At 35.6% G+C, this 20,657-nt stretch overlaps 2 protein-coding genes across 3 annotated transcripts in view; both read left to right on the forward strand.

The window, feature by feature from the left end:
- Positions 1 to 8,576, forward strand: part of LOC145688825 (uncharacterized) — a 246,259-nt gene extending 237,683 nt beyond the window's left edge. For both annotated transcript variants that reach the window (XM_081762997.1, XM_081763005.1), the window contains 2 exons: positions 3,167 to 3,342; positions 3,635 to 8,576. In XM_081762997.1, the coding sequence (XP_081619123.1) occupies positions 3,167 to 3,342; positions 3,635 to 3,853 (395 nt within the window). In that variant the 3' untranslated portion in view covers positions 3,854 to 8,576. The remainder of the gene's footprint in view (positions 1 to 3,166; positions 3,343 to 3,634) is intronic.
- Positions 8,577 to 10,333: 1,757 nt separating this feature from the next.
- LOC145688841 (MAP kinase-interacting serine/threonine-protein kinase 1-like) lies at positions 10,334 to 19,960 on the forward strand. Its single transcript, XM_081763011.1, has 4 exons — positions 10,334 to 10,393; positions 13,612 to 13,814; positions 17,409 to 18,198; positions 19,496 to 19,960. The coding sequence occupies exons 1-4, from the start codon at positions 10,389 to 10,391 to the stop codon at positions 19,929 to 19,931; spliced, it is 1,434 nt and encodes a 477-aa protein (XP_081619137.1). The 5' UTR covers positions 10,334 to 10,388; the 3' UTR covers positions 19,932 to 19,960.
- The last annotated feature ends 697 nt before the right edge of the window (positions 19,961 to 20,657 follow it).

Consider the following 20,657-nt stretch of genomic DNA (forward strand, 5'->3'; position numbering starts at 1 on the left):
AAATGCCATCATCATCATGTTGGCTCTTTTTCACTATATCTTCTAGATAGACATTAAATAGTGTTGGCGAGAGACAGCATCCTTGTCAAACTCCCCTTCCAATTGCACTCTCTTCCGTCAGTTCTTCCCCTATCCTAACACTTACATGTATAAGTTTCTTATGAGTCTTCTATCTTTCCATTCCAACCCTATCTTTGTTAGAACTCCCAACAACAATTCCCAATTCACGCGGTCAAAAGCCTTTTCTAGATCAATAAATACAACATACACCTCTTTCCCTTTTTCTATAAATCTTTCACCGGTCACCCTTAATAATCCAATAGAATCTCTTGTGCCCTTGCCTGTTCTGAACCCGAACTGCTCTTCCTCAACATCTTTATTTGTTCTTCCATATAACCTTCTGTTGAGTATTCGGAGCAGAATTTTAGCTGCATGAGATATGTGAAGTTCTATAATCCTCACATCTCTTTGGGTTCGATTTCTTAACCATCGGTATTATGATCGTTTTCAGAAAGTCTTTTGGCCATTCTCATGTTTCATATATTCCATTGCATAGTCGGAACAATTCTTTCTTTCCCTTGTCTCCTATATTTTTAATGAATTCGATTGGTATGTTATCTATTCCGGTTGCCTTTCCATTCCTAATCTCAGATATAGCCTTTTCAAACTCATCCCGAAGAATACTAAATCCTTTATCATCCTCGCCTACTTCATTTTCTACTTCAACATTTAGGCTACACGGTCTATCCCTACTCTCATATAAGTATTCAACGTATTCTTTCCACCTTCCTATGACCTCATTTCTCTCGCTGACTACTTTCCCATTCTTATTTTCTACTGCCATCATAATACCCCATTGTTTCCTCCGAAATTCCTTAGACTTCACCTCCTTGTACATTTCCTCATATTTCCCAACTTTTTCTAATTCTTTTATGTCCTCGCATTTTCTTTTGTAAAACTCTTCCCTCGCTCTGTCCGTTTCTCTTCGTAATTCATTATTTAACTTTGTGTACATCTTTTTGCCCTCTTCTGTATCAACCTGTTTCCACATCTTCCTCTCCCTCATTTTCTGCAACATGTGCTCTGTAACCTTTTTTTTTTTTTTTTTTTTTAGCAGTTTGTGTTCGCGGTAACCTACTGCTTCTTCTGCAGCCTGCTATTAGCAACGTTTAATATGTTCCCACCGTGCGTTACTACCTGCGGCTATCCTTTCCTCGTTTGAACATTTTTCTTCGAATTTTTCAACGAAAAGATTTCTTATTTCTTCGTTTTTCAACTTTTCAGTATTCAACACTTTGTTACCTACATTTCTTCTGCCTACATTTTTCAGTTGAATATCTACTTCGGCCAGCACAAGATTATGATCAGAGAAAATATCAGCCCCGGGAAGGGTCTACGCGTTCTTTAAGCTATTCCGATACCTGTCCTGAATCATAACATAGTCTATCTGATATCTTCCGCCGTCTATTGGTGATTTCCATGTATATCTTCTTCTCTTGTGCTGATTGAACCAAGTGTTCCCATTTACTAGTGAATTCTGTCTACAGAAATTCACCAGTCCCTCTCCCCTTTCATTTCTTTCGCCTAAACCATATTTGCCTACGATACTACCTTCCTGTTTTTCTCCCACAACTGCATTGAAATCATCCATTAGAATTATGCATGCACCCTTCTTCTCCCTATCTATAATTTCTTCTATTTTCTCATAATTTTCCTCTACTTCTTCAGTTGCATGCGAAGTCGTCGGTGCATATGTCTGTATCACCACTAGATCCTTCGTTTTCGCTTTAAGTCTTAACATCATAACTTTATCATCAATAAATTCTACTTTCACTACCTTCTCCTTTAAGCACTTTCCAAGAATTATTCCTACGCCATTGTGCCCGCCCTTTTCATTACCTGAGTAAAACATTCTATATCCTTCGCAGTTCAATACCCCATTATCTTCCCATCTAACTTCACAAACGCCTATCAAATCTAAATTATTTTGTTTCATTTCTTTTTTAAGATTTTCTAATTTTCCTCCCTGTAACATAGTACGTACGTTCCATATCCTTATCCTAAACCTTTTGCTCTTCCTTGTCATTCTTTCTCTGTCTGTCTTCCCCCCATTATTATTTTCTCGTCCAATAGTCCTTCCCAAGCCATCCCCCTCCCAGAGATCCGAATGGGGGGATATTTTACCTCCTGAACTACATTTTGACCTGCGAAAGACCATTGTTCATATGCTATATTTTTGCTGCCAGCAAACTAGGGAAAATAGAGTGGTGGTTTCCCGTTGCCTTCCACCCCGCAGTATCCCAGCCGTTAAAGTCACTTTGACCACGCCTGGGACTAATGTCCAAGTTGCCGTACCAATCACTATGATTTCCGCCAACTTGGCTACTGGAGAACTGCTGCCTTCTCCCAGAACACTCTTTGTCTGGCTACTCCATTTAGACCAATTCGGCAGGGGTGGCCCTTCTGGTAGTGAACTACCACCGACACAGCTCTAAATTTCACTGTAGCACGCAATCCTCCCCACCCGACACATAAGTGTCTTCGTAAAGGTGGTGTTTATCGGGGAGGACGGATCATAGAGGGGGAATTTATCGTTTAACCAATAACATCCAACCAATTCATATATTTCAGACGAGTAAATATGAATTTATGGAGAAAAATATAAGTATTTTTACTTGTTAACCAAATTCAACACATAGACCATACAGTGAGATTAGATTCACAGTATGTAAACCTTCATGATGTGGCGACACTGCATGACTTGTAATAATGGTCGTAAGAAGAGAAGAAGTACGTCACACAACAGAACAGATTTAGTAACTTTCATATTCAGTAACAAATTATTTTAGCTTTCTTGTTGTAGACGTCCAGATTTCTAAATCCATAATAGCAAAAGTTGAGATGAAAGTAGTTTCTCTAGTTGCTGAAAATTACAACGATGTAGAAGACGCTTATAGAGGAAAAATCCTTAGTATTCAAAAATGTATTCCGTAAGCTCTATAACTGATAAGCGAATTAAAAATATAAGAAATGGTTAGATAAGATTATATAACTTCGTAAGACAAGGTACTTATTCTTCTTTACTACGGAGTTATCTTATTCGTCTATATACCACCAAAGTTGTTCCTGTGGTAATTATGCTACTTATTTTATCTTTTCCAAACAGAGAAACGAATTGAAAAGGATGGCATGGAATGGTGTGCTGATGTATTTGACAAATTCGTATTGGCTGACCAATCTGTTGGTTTAGGAGAAGCAGTAGTCCGAAGCTATACGCCTACTCACACATCTCAGACATCTATTGTTATCAATATTTACAGCAGTGACAATGATGAGGCTCAGGTAATTTTATTATTATATGCTTATTAATAAATAGTTTGGTTTATAAGAGTCATAAAACATTCTTAAAATGTGAAAAATTATTTTGCTTCCTTCTGTAGTTTTTTTTTTTATTTTTAAGAGTTTCCTAATTATTTATTTATTTTATAAAAGATTTCTAATGATAAATAAGTTCCATAGTATTCCCAGGTCTTTTCCTTGCCTTGCATACAACTTTGCTAATCGAACTGTAATAGGAGAAGTAACATCATTATACTCTGATGTAATGATAAATACGCATTCTTTTTTTTTTCAGTTTGTCACTGATCCTGGAGTATCTCAATGTGGAACCTTACATTTGGATTTGACAGATGATGAAAGTCACACACAGTCATCACATGAGAATCCTGTTTCATCAACACGAAGAGAGATTCAAACACGAATGGTTTTCGGTGATACGGAGATCAAGGCCAGTGCACTAGATGTCGCTTCAGGAAAGTGTGTTCGAGTTGATATAGACTTCTTAAATCAATAGAAATTTCAAACCACAAAGTGGCAAAGAATCTTTCTTTTATTATTATTATTATTATTAAATTCGTATATAAGGTAATTCCTCTACGACGAATGGAATGCATTCAGCACACAGACTACACCAAGTCAATATTCCTTTAATGCCCACAGTCATGTTCAAAGCTGATGTATAAACATGTAAGCAGATATAGTCAACTTGATGACTTAGTCCTTGGTAGAATAAGATACTAGAATTAAATATGTTGTAACAAGCGTTACGTAACAAAAAAAAACATTAAATACGTTGTTTTATATAATGTATCAAAAATAGAAATAATTCGTTTGCGTCAAGTTCGGCATTTTAATTAGATTGTAGAAAGACAAAATACCAGTCTCTTCCGGATATTAACCAGCATCGCCATTTTCTCATCATCTGAGGTTTACTTTATTCTATGCGTCGTAACTTGCTTTGAAATTTTATTTTTATGGACTGATTATAATTTCATTTCTTTCGTATGCATAACTTTCTTGTACACTATTGCTTTTAAAGTTGTTTTAAAATTATGCAAATATTTGTTATTGGAGTGATTAATTGAAGAAATGTTTATTTGAATAAGTTATCCAAAACGATGTTTCAAAAAATATTTTTTGGAGGAAGGTTCCAAACAATTTGTTCGAAAATTGAATATCAAGAAGTTCCAATTTTTAACAGCATTACTGCGCACTTTGAGGTGAAAATTTCGAACTTTGTTACACAGAATCTTCTCTTCTTTGAAGTTGCGTTTCTATTGAGATTAGAATGAAGTTTAATATAGTTAAGAGCCAATTAAGAGCCATACGATACGTACCAACCATCCTCCTAAAAATAAGGCTGAAATGTGAACTAATATTTTCAGATATTTAGTATACGAACTAACGTTTTCAAATTCTCGTATTAACATGTACACATGTATATATTCTGTTGCTAAATATGTTTATATGTTGCTTTTAAAAGGTTTCATTCGTACATACAAGAATCACTTCTGCAGATGCCATATGTATGCTCCTTTTCAGTATTGTGTATACTGTATACGTCACAATATTTAAAATAGGAAATTTATATCTCTTTAAAACTTTAGTTGTTGTAAATTAGAATAAGTTCGTTTTACTTATATATTTTAAAGACTTACATACTTAAGAAAAGACAATTTTATTTCTTTATAAATTAATGATTGATGTAGGAAATAATCCATAATCCAGAAAATTACGAGAAACACACAAACAAAATTTTCGCTTGCTTTTTGTCATAATCATTTTTTTTATTTAAAGAAACTGTAAAGCTACAGAAATTATTTCGTTACATTGAAAGTACAGTAGAACCTCTGTAATCCCTACCTTTGGGACTGGGTATATGGTCGGAACGCAAAAAAGGTTGGATTATCAGAAAATACAGAAAAAATACGGATTTACAGTAAAAATAAACAATCTCTAGACTCAAAAATGACTGTATTGTTCTCTACAGTAGAAACAAACGAACAGGAAGCACTAAAAATTGCACAGTACAGTACAGAAAACACGCACAATGAAAGAAACGTTATAAGAGATGACGGAGCACTAAAGCAGATATGCGGTAACAGCAAGTAAACAATAATGCCGCGACGGCAGTATACTAGCAGACACGATTAGAGATACTTTTTTTCCTGAAATCTGGAAAGTTCTCAAAATTCTCCCTGCTGTTCTTGACGATATTTGTTAAAGATTTATGACCCCTGTTACCTAAAAACCAACGTTTCCACATCCTTCTATTGTTCTTTCCTTTTATATTCCATTCATTGCTTTTTTTTTTTAAATGCTGAATTTCGATAGGGTCTATACAAGTGTTGCGGAAGTACGGCAACATTGAAGAGAATGACAGTGCACTTGCTGCCTAAGATCACCGAGAGTTGTGTGGGGGAGAATGAGTAGTGGTTGGGGCAAGATATCTCTGAGTTTGTCTGCAACAGTAAACGACAATGGGCCTAATGAGTGATCGACGACTCGAGACAAATTCGTCCCGAGCACGGTCGGATCATCCGAAGTGGCGGACCAGCCGAGGGTGGACGAGAGAGGTTCTACTGTATTTCATTCCGTGATTAAAAGCACTTGTATATTGCAAATGTATATTGCATTTTATTTTTATCTGACTAGAATGCAAAGTTAATATTATAATTTACTTACATACGAGTAAATAACATATGATTATTATATAATGTGTAAATGGAACTTTGAAATAGTACAATATATGTAATTTTCATCTTCAAATAAAAGAGTCTTCCAGGCTTTCAAAAAGCTTTGCAGTAAGATCTTCATATCAGAATGAACTAAAAATGTTTTGTAATCTCCTCAGTGATGATTGGTTACGGAAATACAGTCCAATTGTCGGACGCCAATCCTCTGTTTTAAGTTTCCAGCTTTTATTTGTGAATAACGTATTACATTGTTCTAAGAATACACGAATGTTATTATAAAATTTTGGTCCACCAATGCTAAGATAACATATTTCAAAGAGTGCGCGAGGAAATAAGATTGGACTGAAGATAAAATGCTGTTCTCCAATTATTATCATTTCATTTTTAACAAGCAAAATTAACAAAATTACAAATTAAATTGTGAACAATTTTGGTGCCTGATACATGTTTCATTGTTTTGCTTGAAACAAAGGACTTTGATATCTACAGTTGTGAGTGTTTTTTCGACGTTGAAGATGTTAAAATCTAAATAGAGAAACAAACTACCCAAAATGATTTTAAAAGCCAAATAGACGGAAGTAGATATTACAGCCCTCATCAATAAATATAGTATGCTGTGCTCTAACTAAATCAAAACTAAAATTACTTTTAACAAGCAATGATAGGCACAAATAACACTAAAGTTTTCATTAAACATGTGATGAATCAATCAATTTAACAAACAAATATAGATAATAAACTTTCGATTATTTGGTGCAAATATTAACATTATTTGTGCAGAACAGACATACAATCACCTTGTGCAACAATTATAACCTGAAATCTTAAATGTAATGATGACCCCTGCCATATCTTCTGATAAGACATCTAGCTCATAACTGATGCTTGAAGCTACATTGAATCATGGTATTATTATAGGGGAATCCTCTATCCTGAAGAGCAACTTAGGCTCTTCCAATACTTGAAAAATTGATGTTATTGTTGGGGTCATTTATCGAACAAGAAATTCACATTTTACTTCAGCATGTGGAATAATTTTTCTTTCAAAAAGTTGCTCGTTAAAACTTCCATTTCTGCGCATGATATTGATATAAATATTTGTAATTGAAATATTTTTTTTCGTAATGTCCTATAGTGATCAAAAAAAGAAGAAGAAGTTCGTTCGGGCGAGATCTACGATCTTCCACTACATAGTAGGCTTTTATAACTGACAGATAAAACTACCAAAGATTCATACCCGATGTTGCCACCAAATGATCTCCAATACATGTCTCTGTGTAAACATTCAGAAGTTTAATTTAAAAAATCATAGAAGTTGGTCCTTAAAAGTAGCTATGATCCATCTTCTTGATTAAAATAATAATTTTCTTTGATTGGTTAAATGTACTAATGATAATGTACAGCGTTGTCAAGCATTTGATAGGTTCAGACTTTTTAAAATAATTCTTATAGGTGACACTTCATAAGGAACAATAAAACGCAAAGATAACGAGACATGTCGTAAATTTTGAAATTAAACAATTGCCTATCTACAGAATTCAGTTTGCTATCTATGAGTTAAGTAACCTAATAGTTCCAAGTGTTTTCTCACAATCTACAAATGTGAGGCAAAGTTTATTATGTTACTTAGGTACAGTGGCGTATTTACGATTTTGTTTCGGGGAAGGCTCTGCTAACTTTCGGGAGGGGGCTTTGCCTGAAAATGTGAAAATTCTGAAAGATATTTCATATACTTTACTATAGTAAGTAAGATTTCGGGGGAGCTTAAGCCCGGAAGAACCCCCTAAATACGCCACTGCTTAGGTATAATTACAACGTTTTCAAAGTTCTGGACTATGTAAAATATCTTCAATAGAACTGACACTATATTTCCAATAACATTTTACAAGCACTGAATGATCAACTGTTTAAAAACATCATATTTGTAAGTGTACTGTAAGAGTAACATTTAAAAGTGAGGAATTTGGCAGAAATCTTGTGCACTAAATTTGCAGACTTGTTAATGTATAATTTACGGATTTTTTATTGGAGAAATTTTTATTTTAGCTCCTAGTCAGAATCTACATTTTTTTTTTTTTTTTATCATTTTGATGTGACAAATCCATCCGTAAAGCTTGTTGAATAAGTCGTAGAATATCCTGTATATAATATTATCAAGAAAGTTCTTTTTTTTATTCCTCAAACAATACACTATTTAACTGGAAGTGCCATTAGAACTTTATATATGTACATTTCATAATATAAATATATATTTATAAACAAATCATAAACGCAGTATACATTTTGTTCCTTTTGTTGTATACAGTAGCTAATAGCATATTTCTATGAACCGTTACTGTTCATAATAATGTCGTAAAACTTTTCTTTTTGTTTACTTACATCCATATACAAATACATTTGCGGAATAGTTATATAATAGAGTGACATTAACATAAAGCCATTTTGTGATGTATTCTGAATAACATGCATACATAGACCATATAAAATGAACGAAGTAGTTTGTAAATGTGTCAATTATTATTGTAAATAAAGAAGTGTTATAACGTACTTGATTTCTTTTCTTGTTCATTTGACATATTCTTTTGCACAGCCATATCCAGAAGTTAAGGGACATTATGGGAGAGTAAGACACGAATAAAGACAGGGTACTGATGCGATCTGCTAAATTGGATGCGTAGGAAGGACACCCAGGGACCACACTTAAGGTCAACTGATGTAGAAACACAAGAAATGGAGACCATAAATCATCTACCTTCGGTCCCGTTTTAACATTGCCAGCAACGTTCAGTATCATCCTGGACGGCTATACATGTTGCACAGTTTATTTTCATACTATCCAGCAGCTACTGTGGTAATTCATCCAACTTTTCACAAGCACCCTTCGGTCATCATCCAGAGTCCAGGGTGGTAGATTTCGAGTTGCAATCCGTCGTCCAAGGGTGTTCCAGGTATGTTCCATAGGATTAAAATCCAAGAGAAGTAGCGACTACTTCAAACGCGTGATACCTTTGTGTTCCAGGTAATCCTCCGCCTCTGTGTTGACGGGCTTATCTTCTATTAGACGAAATTATATGCACCATGGAACAGCTGCACATATTGTTGTAGGAAAAGATCCTTGTGGATTAAACCTGCCACAAAACTCTACTGGAATACATACAGGAACGTCCCTGACCCTAACATGATGTCACCTCAAATGATAACTTCGGAACCTCCATATCTACCTCACTCCACAAAATTGGCAGTCATGACGAGTCCCCATTTCAGCCAGATGTATGGACCTCGAGAATGAATCTACAGACTGAATTGGGACTCATCGGTGAAAAGTACTCCACTCCACTGCTCTTAGGTCTGCTCACGGTGAGTTAGACATCATGTTTAGTGGTCCTGATGTCGTGGTATGAGCAGAACACCTTGCATAAAGGGACACCGTATAGCTATGGTAACAGCTTGCCGGGGAACATGGGCTTTAGAGCTTGCTGGAAATGATGGTTTAACGTCGTAGGGCATTTAACATCAGATAACAGTCCTCGTTTTGGATTGTGATGCGGGGCAGCTTTCCTTAATTACCTTTGAATGTTTTCGCTCTTCCGGAGCTTTGCCCACAGTCGCAAAATCACACTACTGTACCCATATCTGTTGACTTCGCCGCATTTATAATATTCCGATGATACAGTCACGCACAATATGAATCAGATGCTTTTTCTGCCATTGTATAGAAGACACTCATTGAAACAAGCCGAAGGTAACACTTCACTACCAACCTAATGTTGCATGTACCAACCCGATGATTAATCAGAATCATAGAGAGCGAGCATTTGTGTCGCTCATGTGGTTGACGTTTACATCATTTGTATGATACTGACGTCGTATTTTCGAGTATTATGTGCCATGGTATCTCGAGGTTTTGAAGAAAGAAAAAGCAAATCCCTTAACTTACAGACACGAGTAAAGTAACACATTGGCCATGATATGATGACGATCTCTTGATTTTCACAAACTAGAACCATATGTCTAAAATTTTGAATATGCAATCATCATTATTATCTTTAATTTTTCTTATTCATTATTGAAATCCTTTTAAATTAAATTAACTGAAATTGTATTACAACTAAAGAAATATTTTTACGGGCATAACTCACAAAATCTAGAGTACTTATCATAAACTGAAAATATTCCGATCAAATGGTGAGGTATAATTACTCGAACTATTACATATCATTAAGAAGAAATAGATTTTTATGGTACTACTTCAACAATGCCCATATTTTTTCTCTTAACATGAACTAATATAAATTACAAACATGCCTAGCAACGCTTATCTATGGCGCCGGGCTAGGTGTTTTCCGCTCTACCATGATGTAAGTATATTTATTTATAAATTACATAGTAATTGTGTTATGAATAATATAATTATTTTAGGCTTGTCTTACATCTACTGTATGTGAGTTATAATTAACTCAGTTACGTTTCCTTTACAACTGTCACAATGCTTTTAGAGAGCAACTTCTTAACTCACGAACTTTCTACAGTATTAATAGTTTCTTTTCACTTGTGAGTTTATAAATCCTTATAAGATTATACAAGAACATAGTTTTTTAAAAGCTGATGACTAAAAAATAGTTAAAAAACATGCGGGTAAAGATTTGATTGATTTGATTTTAGACCTTAAATCAAACACTATTTAGGGTTTTATCTATTATTTTTTCTGAGCAATAGCACCTAAATCGAAAAGAAGTTTCAGTTTATCCTTTTCGGTAGTTCTTTTCTACTAGTATTTAAATTCTAGTCAAAAAGGGACAAATATATATTCCGAAGATATTATCTTACTGAATAAATTTATATTTGATGCAAACTTAGGTTATTTTTTTAAAAGGCAGAATAATATCCGCTTCTTTTCCAACTTGTAAAGTATGGGCTCTGCAGTGAATGGCGAACTCTTTAGTGTCATTTTTGTAATATGTATTGTAATGTATGGTGTAGTTATATTAGATGAGAATTACGTATAGATGTACTTAACATCACAATAGAAATAGACTGCAATAGCTTTAAAATAATCTATTTCTTGTTTATATCTTACAATCGAAAATGAAATGAAATCTTTAAGTTTTACATCCCACGGCTATGCCGGTTAAACTAAAGGAGACAGTGATTATGAGTAGAATGAAGAAAGTGGGAAGAAACGGGAGAGCCCCGAGAAAACCTACGCACACGGTGTTTGTTCACCACAAAGCTCACTTGGTGCGAGCTGAGATCGAACCAAGAACTCCATGCACCAGAGGTGAACACTCTACCACTGAGCCACCGCGGCCCCCTTTGTGGGTGTAGTCGGTAAGGTTATGTAATTGTATTTTTTTTTAAAAAATATTTCTTCCGGTATGGTGCAGTTGAGGATCTAAGGCTGAATCCACCGTGGCTTCAAGTCCTGAAGGGTATAAGCATTTTTATCCTCAAAATTTCTGTTTGTGTCCCTATTGTATTGGATTAAGTAAAAATATGATTACGAATCGTTAGAAGACCACGGAGGCAAATGTCCTGATGCGGCGAATTGAAAAAAAAAAAAAAAAAAAGAATATAAGAAAAAGGAATAATACAAACTGAAGCATTAGCCTAACAATTGCAAGATGAAGCACACCGCGGGTTCGAAAATGGTTGATTTTAACTATCCTCGAAGTTTCTGTGTCTTTTGCTCTGTCAGACTGGTTTTGGGTCAAATTTAGATCAAAGATGACTAAAAGAGAAAAGAAACTAAAGTAATAAGAAAAATATAATGTAAGACATAGGATTAAAAAACAGAAAATAAAATTAATAACTTCAGTTTTACATTTTAAAAAGTGGTAGATGTTTTTGCTTCGCAATCAGGAGGTTCTTAGTTCGATTCCTTAACACCTCATTCTGTTTATTTCAGTTCCATCAAGTAAATGTTACGTGTGAACACATGCCTTGTCCGATTTTCTACTTTATCCCCGTTGTTGTTTTTGTTAATGATATTTAGTTGTAGGTATTTCAGTGTTAACTATCTCTGTTAACTACCGTGGAACTACTAAATATGTTCGTGGAGAAAGTGAAATGTATACAGCAGAACCAAACAGAAATTTCAAAATCTAACCAAACAGAAATACAAATTGTTGTCAAGAAGTTAAAGAAACACAAATCTCCGAGTGTAGATGAATGGGGTAAAATTGTGAAACGAGATATATTAACTCATTCTTCTCATCTGGAACAAAGAAGTATTGTCACAAAGGTAGTAAAAAACAATCATTATTCCAATTCACAAGAACGGTGACAAAGCAAATTGCAACGAGGTATCCGTCTTCCGTCAACCTCCTATAAAGTTCTCTCAAACTTTGTTAGCAAAGGTTGATACCATGCGCAAATGAAATTGCTGGAGATTTATTGGCGCGAATTTAAGCAAAATCAATCAACTATCGACCAGATATTTGCCATTCGTCAAGTACTCGAAAAGAAGTCAGAACACAACACTTCGATACATCAATTATTTATTTATTTATTTCAAGAAGGCTTACGACTCCGTTAGGAGAGGAAACATTGTACATCTGTTCTCAATTTGGTATACCAACACACCTAGTTAGATTAACAAAGATGCGTTTAAATAAAAGCCAAAGTAAAGTCCGAGTAGGGGAAGCTTTCAACTAAAAAATGGCCTGAAACAAAGAGATGCGTGATCGTCATTATTATTCAGTTTTCTTTAATACTCTATAAGAAAAATTAGATAGAAACCAAGGTTTAGAGCTGGATGAAGCTCACTAGGTTATGGCTTATGTTAACGCTTGTAGGGACATAAGTTTAGAAGTAAATGCAGAGAAAACTAAATACATGGAACTTCTGCCGTGACCGTAATACCTCAAACTATAAGTACGTTAAAATATTAAATAATACTTTTGATAAAGTGAAGACTTTGAAATATCTATGTTTAACATTAACAAATCAAAAGCACATCCACGAATTACCATAGATGTTGACTGAAATTAGGGAATTCGTGTTATTTTTCAGTGCAAATTCTTTTGCTGTCGCGGATTTTGTCGAAGAATTTGAGGCTTCAAATACATAAAACGATATCTACGCACGTCGTGCTGTATGATTGCAAACTATAGTTAATAACTTTATAAGAAAATAAGATTGAAATTTTCCAATTCAAGATGAACGAGAACTGGGAATGGCGGAAACTTTATAACGAGGAACTGCGTAATTTATATCGTTTACGTAACATTGTTAGGGTTATTAAGTCTAGGGGATTCAGGTGAACAGTTCATATAGCCACAAAGAAAGAAATAGGAACGCTTTCAAAATTATACGTGGAAACTCAGTCCAAAAGCACCATTAGGAAGACAAAGGAGTAATGGGAAAAGAATATTAAGATGGATGTCGCAGGAATAGAAAACTAAAGAAATTGGATCTAGTTGGCTAAAGACAGAAGTCAATGGAGAGCTTTTGTGAGTGCAGCGTTGAACCTTCGGCTCTATAGATCATATTGTTTGTTAGTGTTAAATATCAACAGCAATCTTTGGAATAAGCAGGAGAGAAATACGTATTATTGTTTTTATGTTTCGTTTTTTAGAAGAGGCCTAGGCCAAGTTCTCTGGAGAGTTGTGAGCTGCAAGGAGAAGCTTAATGAGGAGGTGATAACACGTACCAAATGGCTCCTCTCCGAAATCACCAGCAGCACAGACTCTCAAAGGCAGATGCTGAAGAACAGGCCTCTAATAGCATCTGCCAAGGAGTCCATCGTAAGAACATTCGAACTGCTAAAACTCTATGCAGGTAAATACTAGTTAACTGTAGTGCAGTAACTTCAAATAATAGTAGCTGTTCTACGAGTATATCTCGTTTTAATAATTCCAGTTACAACAACTGTCCAACTCAGTCAATACTACTCACTACCTCGTACTTCAAATAATTTCTACTTCGAGTAGTATCCGCCTTGACATGTCCACTGCTGGATCTATTGGCAACGTAGTTTCAGAATAAATGCATAATGTGAGACAAAATATAATAATATCCTCGCATTACGCATTTATTCCGAAACTTGTGTGTATATACATATTTGTATATATTTACCAATGACTGTGCAACGTAAGAAAGTTACAATGATTATGGGTTTTGTACTTAGTATTACAAGGCTGTTACATATGATCGTGACTTCTTAATAAACGAAAATGAAACCACTCAGATTAAATCAAGAGAAATACGTAGATTTAATTTAAAAGTACAGTTTATTCTGTTCTATGATATTTAGCCATCTAAAGCTAAATTCTCGATTCCGGCTCAGCACAACTCAAGGAGGACTGACTTCAGTTCACTTACCCTGGTAGTTTCGGGCTAGAATTTCATAGGTACATTCGACCGAGTTGTTGCGAATTGAGGTCGACGTTGATGATCCGACCATCTATAACTAATTCAAAGCGGATGACAGTTTGAAAGTTCCACCATACACACAATATCACATTGCGTTGAAACATCTGTTTGACCACCGGCTCTGAAGGCTTCTTGGGATTTGTTAACTATTGATTTCTGCAGTTAGGATTGCAGATCATACGTAACAATTAGTTTGATGTCTTGGTTAACAAAGGTCTGTTTGAACAGATGATGACATGCATCAACCTGTTTTTGCGCATGTGCCTGGCTCAACTTAAGGGTATGAATCGGCATTGCTTGTTGACTTTCATGAACTCGGTAAGTTTCCTTTGCATGTAGCATTAACCTATCTCGGCCGACAATCTGCGCAGCGTGGAATTTTCAGACTTACAAATGCTCCTCCCATAACTTGAATTGTCATGATATGATACTCCCATATTGTGGACAAACACATCAAAAATCTGGCTACAACTACAGTTATTATGGTAGCTCAGGATCTCTAAGGCACTGCGGGCCAAGGGCGCCGATTTCTCTGTAAATTAAGGGGGTCCATTCAGATGCAGAAGGTACATATATGAGGATTTTGAGACAAATTGCATTCAAATTATGCCAAATAATGTATATTCATAAATACAATAGGGGGGTCTACATGAGCTCTGGGGAGCCCGGGCCCCCCGACCCCCTAGGATCGGCGCCCTTGCTGCCGGCCAACCCGCCACATATATATTTACAAAATCGATAACAATGAATTTTTATGGTGTTAAAAAGTCTGTCGTTTGCTGCACATGAAACTCATAGCTTTTATTCTACTGGAACAAATTGCTTGCTTATTTATGCACTGCATATGTATAAAAATATGTGTCTATTGTTTATCTGCTCCTAACGGTAACATACATACTCTAACCAGTAACGTATGCAAGGGTGTTTGTAGTTTTAATCTCCCTCCTTGAGCAAGATCTTATGGAAAAATATTTTTTTTTAAAAATACTATAGATCTATTAAGATATACTCTAGAATCACGTTTAACCAAATTTGATGGGACTTTCGGTGCTTCGGTTCAACGAGAATTCGGTTAAACTGGTATGCCAAAAATAGACAGGGTAAGAAAAATGGCTGAGTACAGCTAACACATCGCAACAATCAACTTTTTTTTTGGTAAAGAATTGACTCATTGTTGGTGCTTTTTAATAAGAGTCGTGGACTGTACGGAGGCTCAGTGGTAGAGCGCTTACCTCTAGCGCATGGGATCACTGGTTCCATCCCAGGCCAAGTAAGTATGTGGTGGACAACATCGTGTCCGTGGATTTTATCAGAGTACTCCTTTTCCTCCCACTTTCTCATTCCTTCAATTCTTCCATCATCATTCACTTGCTTTATTCATCGTCTTCCTTAGTGTAAAGGGCATAACTGTGTGATGTTAAACTGGAATATTTCATTACATAACTAAATAAAGTACCGATAACGCACGAGTAGATTTCTTTGTTTTCATCTTATAACCCAGAAATCAGAATTCAGTTAAACTGGACTGGTGTGTATATACAAAAAAATGATTTCTTCGATTTTAGTTTAGCGTTCCTTTCAGCAGCGAAGCTATATGGGACGTGGGCCTACAGCTTAACGTAGGATCCGAACCACATGAGCTCATGGCGAAAATCGAACCTGGGTATTCCACACCAAAGGCGCATACGCTAACCTCTTAGTCACACAAAAATCACACTCCAGAAAAAATATGAGGTTCAGTGCTTGAACCTACCACCTTGACGAAACTCTGCGTACACCACTATTGCTCCTGATAGTAACACGTATACTATTTTAATAAATAAAAAAATACCTTTATCGTATAACGTTTTGCCATATTGGCCGGTCACTTGCTGCAAATGAAAAGTTTCCATGCACCACAGTTTTCTGTTAACTTCTTCGACTACACGTACGATTTCACTGTTTTAACACCGTCCATGAACTGTAGCCTCTTTTACTCTTTCCCTCTTATTTTTTTCTGCCATCGTACTCTCTAAGACGTCCTTTATGGTACAGTTTCTTTTCAGCCAACCTCTATCAGCTTATCTCTTTTCAATTACATCTAAGATTGTTCCTTTCTCTCGCACCCTTTCAATCGTTTTCCATTTGACACAGCTTTTTCTCTCCATTCTTTTTCACACCTACGTTTCGAAACCCTTTCATCGCTTTTGCGTAATGTCCATATTTCTGTCCCATTGAATACAATATTCCACACGAAGCATTTTATGAGTCAGTTTCTCAACTCATTATTCAAGGATACAGAAAATAGACTTTTCGTTATTACTATCCTAGCTTTTATTTCAGTTTGCACATCATCTCAGCACTACCTAGGTGTCGAAAACTAGTCACCTATTGTATTTTCTCCCCTCCTATTTCTATATTTGATACCAACCGCTTCGTTCGAATCACCTCGGTTTTTTTTATTTTCATCCCATATTATTAACAGCCCTTCCTTAAGTTTTCTATTTTATTAATCTTGTTTTCAGATTCCGCAAGATTTTTTTTTTTTTTTTTTTTTTTACACACGTTAGTTATTAAATTTTGGCTTAATGTGCTTTCTGGACTCAGGCAGTGTGACTGCTGAAAAATGAAATAAGGTTTGGCTTATGTTTAGCAGAAGGGTTCCAGAAGCACGTAAAATAACACAAAATTTAACAGGAGAAATGGGTGATGCAAGTACTTAGACCTAACATAACGTAAAAAAAATCTAACCTAACCTAATATTAGTAGAAATATGCGAAATTGTATCTTTTTTTTTGGAAAATTATGCTCACCTACACTAACGTAATGTAACCGAAACTAAACTAACCTAACCTAACCAAACTAACCTAATGTGAACAGAAATGACCGAAATTGTAACATTTTTAAGAAACAATTGCTGGACCCCTTCTGCTAAATATTAGCCTACAGTGTTTACAGTTTTATATCAATAGCTGTCTGAGGAAAAAAATCTATGTTAATCATGTAACATTTACTTTTCAGACCTCTCCAGAGATAGCTTGCTAAATTGTGCTGACAAAACATCTAAAAGCACTGTAGAGAACAAAACGGAAAACAAAGCATACACTGTCGAAGCAAAATTAAACAAGGAAGTATCATTCTCACCACTTCTTTCATCACCCATAGCAATAGTAACAACACACTGTGTAAAAAAAGGACAGGGCGATGAGAGAGAATCCACCTACCAACTACCTGCACAAGTGCCTTTTGGTAATTGTTACAAATGGACAGACGAAGAACTGGGCTCAGGCTCTGAAGGAATAGTGAGGGTGTGCAAAAATATTAATAATGGTCAAGAATACGCAATAAAGATCGTTGAAGCTACCAACAAAGAAAAAGCAGCAGGTGCAGAAAATGAAATTTGTCTCTTAAAACGGTGCCAAGGTCATGAAAATATTATCAAGTTACTTCAGTACACGCGCGTTAAAAACGTCTACTACATAATGCTGGAAAAGATATCTGGTGGTTGCTTGTTAAACCATATGAATGAATGCGGTCGACTTCCTGAAGATGAAACAAGGAAGATTACACGAGAGATCTGTAAAGCATTGCATTTCATCCACAGTAAAAATGTTATACATCGTGATATCAAATATGAAAATGTTCTTTTTGATAGTGAAACTAGAAGAATTCAACTGTGTGACTTTGGACTGGCGATGACGAGGCAGTGGCGCGAATTCCACTTTTGGAATCCAAAACCTCGAGGAGATCGTGTCATTGGGACTTACCCTTTTATGTCACCTGAAGTCGTCGCTAATCGACACCGATACAGGTATACTAAAAATCATTTTATTCTACACATTATTCTATTCTTTATATTTTAAATTGCCTTTTGCATAAAATTTTTGCAGTTATGTTTGTCGATATAGCCTGCCTCAGTATCTTCGATGATAGCAGATGTATCGCTGTATCAATCAGATCTGATTTCTTTCTCAATTTGTTCTGGTGGGTGCACGTGTGGTTCGGATCCCACATTAGTCTGCAGGTCCACGTTTCATATAGCAGCTTCGTTTCGTATATCGATTTCCCCTAAGGAAAATCGGTAGCATACAGTGGTCGAATTGGAAATAAATTACTGCTGGTATGCTCATATGTGTTTCATATTTAAGTATGCTTCAATATAGTACAGCTTATTTTTAGATTTTCCAGTTAGTGTGATCTTTTTTTCTTTTTTCTTTTCTTTTCTTTCTTTCTTTCTTTCTTTCTTTTTTCTTTCTTTTTTTCTTTTTGTATTTTAGTTTACTACCAATATGCCATATCGGCTCATACCGGTCAAATTCTATCACTGATCACACAGAACCATATTTACGTTTAAGTATTGCTTACGTCGACAATAAAGGATTCGGATATTTTAATTCGTGACTTTACGATTTCTAGATCTGTTTCATTAAGAACTTGTACTATTAAATCTGTGCAACTTAGAGGTAAGACTACTAGTACAACGAAGTTTTCCTATCGATTTCTTCCTTATATCTTATGACTTAAACACAACCCTCTTAGGAGATTCTGGCTCCTTGACACGGGTAGGAAGTCAGAGTGCTTTATATCGGAGGAATATTAATTGACATATACACGTGGTTGACTGCTTGTATAATGAATCCATAATTATGCGGTTTTGTGTATGTGGTATTCCTAATTCTCAATCAGTTCCCCTATTCAGTTAGTAGTTGCCATTTTGCAATATCCTTTTCGAATATTCTTTAGCCCAGAAATCTGAATCCTAATCTAGAGTCCCAGAACAGAGCTTTCAGATGAAGAAACAAGCCTAAATAGGTAGTACCTAGAAGAATCATTGTCGGTGGCAATGCATGTGGTCTAATTCCCACATTATGCTTATGTGCACATTCAGTAAGTTTCAGTATTGGAAATAGACGTTTTAAAAATGCAAATAATCATATAGGTCAGAACTTCTATTTAAGCGCATAATCTAGATTTTTTCTAGTGAGACCAACAACAACAACAAAATAGTATAAAACTTTAACCATGATGATAAAATATTCAAATTTGCTCATTTTCACTATAGGAATTGGGAATGAAGTAAAATTTTTATTTCATTACTAATGTTGCAGATATTATGACCATAGGACAGACATGTGGAGTCTCGGAGTAATGGTATACGGAATGATCACTGGAGAACCCCTCTTTGTAGCCGACTGTGGTAATGAAATATGTGAAGTAGACGCTGATGGCAACTGTGAAGCCTGCATCGAAGAGCTGTGTAAAGCAATTGAGAAAAAGCCTATCTGTCTATCTGAGCCACAATGGAATGAGGTATCGTGGGAACTCAGAGAATTTGTGAAATGCTTGCTGCAGAGAGATCCTTCCATACGACTAACCTCGAGAGACGCTATCACACATCCTTGGTTGAAACCGTCTGCAAGAAATAAAGAATCAGTGACAACTCGTTATACCTGCCCTGAGACCTTAAGAGAATTCATTTCTGTAGATTCTAATTTTGTTTCATATTTGCTTCGACAGAAAAGTGCTAACACTAGCTTCAAATAAAAAATAAAAAATAAAATATTTGCATAAAATGATTTGGTTTTATATATTAATTTTACTAGATTTTTGGTCTGCACAGTGTTTTTTTCAGGCATACTTCAGCGAAGTATTTGTCTCCCAGAAGTTGCGGGATCACCACCCCAGAGCCAAGATAAACTGCGTTTACATATCTTGGCGCCGATTCTTATGCAGGGTACGTTATTTAACTAATTATGTTCCAATTTGATTGTTCCTTCCTCTGGAGGGCCGTTACTAATTTATTGTGAGGTTTCCAGAAGTATCTATCCCAGTGGCGAAGCTAAACTTGTACAAGTGAATATTTTCAAATCTCAAATCTTTATCTTATTGTTCTCTGCATATTAACTCAATTTGTCATAATCGTTCTGCAAATAAATTGACATGTTTCTTTAAGCTGTCACCTTTGGAGGGATTGTTCAACTAGGGTCTTGACTTAGTATATCCAGAATAAATACCATTTGACCGCACAGGGTGGGTACGAAGTCCGGTCCTCAAATACTTTAAACTCTTTAAGTACTGAATAACTAAAACATTTAATGTGTACAGTGGACTACATAAATTCTTGAGGTATAAAATCCGTGAGTTAGGCAACCCAACTAACGCCCGCTCCAAGATTAATTACGCCTGATAGAGCAGCTAGAAGAGCAGCATGAAGTTGCTCCCACCTATTAAAAGAACAAATCGTAAGGAGTGTTTTGTGGAGGAGTGAGG

Source organism: Thermobia domestica, chromosome 1 (assembly GCF_964235325.1).
Source record: "Thermobia domestica chromosome 1, izTheDome1.hap1.1, whole genome shotgun sequence".
In the NCBI taxonomy this organism is placed as follows: Eukaryota; Metazoa; Arthropoda; class Insecta; order Zygentoma; family Lepismatidae; genus Thermobia; species Thermobia domestica.

Coding starts and splice junctions, on each gene's coding strand:
- LOC145688841 (XM_081763011.1), top strand. Junction 13,815..17,408: donor ACTGCTAAAACTCTATGCAG/GTAAATACTAGT, acceptor TTTACTTTTCAG/ACCTCTCCAGAGATAGCTTG. Junction 18,199..19,495: donor GCTAATCGACACCGATACAG/GTATACTAAAAA, acceptor CTAATGTTGCAG/ATATTATGACCATAGGACAG.